At 44.3% G+C, this 3,173-nt stretch overlaps 1 protein-coding gene across 1 annotated transcript in view; it reads right to left on the bottom strand.

The window, feature by feature from the left end:
- LOC101640057 (ATP-binding cassette sub-family A member 17-like) overlaps window positions 1-3,146 on the bottom strand; it is a 69,255-nt gene extending 66,109 nt beyond the window's left edge. Inside the window, exons 1-2 of the mRNA XM_045286033.1 lie at window positions 3,082-3,146; window positions 2,354-2,615 (exon numbers count right to left, since the gene is read on the bottom strand). Of these exons, the coding sequence (XP_045141968.1) occupies window positions 2,354-2,615; window positions 3,082-3,135 (316 nt within the window). The 5' untranslated portion in view covers window positions 3,136-3,146. The remainder of the gene's footprint in view (window positions 1-2,353; window positions 2,616-3,081) is intronic.
- Between the last annotated feature and the right edge of the window lie 27 nt (window positions 3,147-3,173).

Genomic DNA, 3,173 nt, shown 5'->3' with positions numbered 1-3,173 from the left:
TACATATGTACATGCCTGTATGTAGACCTCTATAAATGCTCTTTACCTCCTAGCTCTTTCCTCTATTTTACTTTTTGGAGGGCGGACTTCTTGAGGTAGGATCTTACAGGAAAGTCAGAAAAGGAGACAATTCCTTTTAAAATAAAGCTTACTTGAAAGTAAAGCACAATTTCCCACTATTAAGGGAACTAGAAGTTAATGTTTGAGGAAGGCCCCAAACAGGCAGGAGGGTTTCCGACCAATCACTTGGAACTCCAACCCCTGTTACTTTCTCTGGGACAGCAGGTGTCTGTGTAACCCCATCTTCTGAGTGCAAGCCATCCCCTTTCTCTTCCTGAATTTCTGCAGATACACCTCCTTGTCAATCACACCTCCATGGGACAGCTTGAGAAATTTCAGCTTCTCTGAAAGCCTCTTCTAAGACTGCCTTTTGCAGAAAGGAGGAGCCCAGACACATGAGCAAGGTCTACAAGGTTCTCAGCCACAGGTTCTCACAACCTCAGACCACATCTCAAACCACTCTCCCAACATGTTCTGTGCTTCAGCCTCCAGGGCAGATTTTCAGATCCTCAGATACTTAAGGGACTCTTGGCCTCCAGGGTCTGCTGTTTGATGCTCCTCTGCTGCCTCCTGCCTCTGATTCCTGAACCTATCACGCTCCCATTTCACAAAGCTGCTCTGCACCTTCCCTGTCTTAACTACCTCATCACTACCTTCCTTAGGGAAGATACTTCTTTTAAGAAAATTTTGCAAAACCCATTGCTGTTGAGATTCCCACTCACAGCCCTGTAGGGCAGAGTAGAACTGCCATCTTGAGGGAAGCAGACTGCCACCTCGTTTCTCCTGCTGAGCAGTTGGTAGCCTTGAACCACTAACCTTTTAGCTAGGCGCTGAGTGCTTTAACCACTGTGTCACTAGGACTCTCTTTCATTTCATAATCTCTTATTTATAAAGTCACTGAACTAGAACAGTATGTTCCCTCACTCACTGCCACCAACCCTACACAGGGTTTCTGAGACTATGAATCTTTGCAGGAGCACTCAGCCTCATCTTTCTCCCACACAAAGCACAACTTTCAAAATAGTGCTTCTCAAACATATGAACTCTGAGGGCCTTTAAAAATGAGTTGCCCCCACTGAATGGCACTACAGCTGGGAGAATGAACACCTCTCTTTCACTTTAAGCCTTTAAGTTCTGTTAATATTTTCACACTTGCATCCATTTACTATTGCATTAGGTAAATCTGCTGCACAAGACCTCTTTAGAGTGTTGAAAAGCAAAGAGGTTCCTTTGAGGACTAAGGTGCACCTCACCCAAGCCATGGTACTTTCCAATGCCTCATATGCATGCGAAAGTTGGACCCTAAATAAGGAAGACCGAAATCAATGAGAAGAATATGGAAAGTACCATGGACTGCAAAAAAAAAACCAAAAACCCACCAGACTTGTCTTGCCAGAACTTTATCTCACGTACTTTAAACATCTGTTAGGAGAAACCAGTCCCTGAAGAGGAACATCATGCTTGGGAATATAGAAGGGCAATGAGAAAAAGAAGACCTTCAACAAGATGGAATGACAAAGTGGTGGTAACAATGGACTCTAACAGGAGAACAATTGTGAGGATAACACAGGGCCAGACAGTGGTTCCTTCTACTGTACGTAGGGTCGCTCTGGTCCGAACTGACTCAACAGTCTCTAACAACAACATACTTACTAGAGGAGCCCTGGAGGCACATCAGTTAAGGCACTTAGCTGCTAACCACACGTTCAAAAGGCAAACCAGGTCGTTTGCCTCCATAAAGGTGGACAGCCTCAGAAACCCCGAGGAGCAGTGTTCTTGTTCCCCTATAGGCCTAAAGGGGGAGCAATTACACTAGGGAGGTACACAAGCCTTAGAATAATTAACCACTTGAGATCAAATAAACCGCACTTGCCCTTGGACCAAGTTCAGAAGGGTTAGGGAGGAAGGAGGATGGAAATAGGAAGAGCAGAGAGGAAGTGCAGTTAAGCGATGCTGCATGGTGAGGAGGAAGTGCAGTTAAGCGATGCTGCATGGTGAGGACTGCAATGCGTGCCATGAGACAAACCGCATCGGTATTGCTGAATGGAAAACTGATCTGCTGGGTTAACCTTCATTCAATTCACAGCAAAAAAAAAAAAAAGCCATAAATCACACTCATCTCTATAGTCTTTAGAAAGAATAAAAACTCGAAGTGGACTGCGTTCCCTACCTATTATTTAACATTTAAAGACCCTGGATTTGGAATCACAATCACAAGAATTCTTGGGCAAAAATGTCAGGCGATTCTTGGGAAATATGCCTCCCGTACCCTTGCCCCCTCTGTCCGTCTAACCTTCAAATGGAACGTCAAAGCTTTTCTCCACCATTTCAGTGATGCTTTTCACGGTTGCACTGCGAGAAGGGATGTACACAAGTTGAAAGCTACTTTTCTGAGTGTAATAATAGAAGTATCCTGGCAGGGCACTGATATCAATTGGATAGTAGTTAGAAGAAGGTATTTTTTTGGGTAGACTATTAAAACGAAGGTATATTACAATTGTAGAAAACAGGAATGGCATCAAGATTTCAAGGACTGTAATCAGAGGCTTCCGCTTCTAGAATAAAAGCAAAACAGAAGCTGCATGTCAGTCCAAACAGAACACCAGTGTAAGCATGTAGTGATTACTCTTCCAGCAAACATTGCTCCCTCTTCCCAGCACCACCTCTGAACAACGCATGAATTAGCTAGGAACATCCCCTTTGAGCTTTTCTGTGACCAGTGCCAATGATGCCATCTATAATTAGTTAAAAATAGCTCTTTTGCAGAGGAGGACCCATTCACAGGTAAAGTCGTTCATTTTCTGTAACCCATTATCTCACAGACTAATTTCACGTAAACATTCTGTCCCATAGCAACTCAAAAGGGCAGAGTGGAACTGTCTTTCTCCCCTTGGAGTAGGTGGTGGGTGGTTCAAAATGCTGGCCTTTCAGTGAGCAGCTGAGTGCTCAACGACCACACCACCAGGGCTCCTCTGTCCCTCCCTTGGACTCATGATGTCCCCACAGGTGAAGAGTTCCTACCTTAAGGATAAAATTCTTCCAGAGAAGAAGCTTTAAATGGTTGAACATTGTCATTTTCTAGTTGAGGAAGAGGGTGCACCCTGGTCAGGAAA

The sequence above is a fragment of the Echinops telfairi genome, unplaced genomic scaffold (assembly GCF_000313985.2).
Source record: "Echinops telfairi isolate 266 unplaced genomic scaffold, ASM31398v2 ScPeMD7_5;HRSCAF=22, whole genome shotgun sequence".
NCBI lineage: Eukaryota > Metazoa > Chordata > Mammalia > Afrosoricida > Tenrecidae > Echinops > Echinops telfairi.
This window is presented reverse-complemented; position numbering and strand designations above follow the sequence as displayed.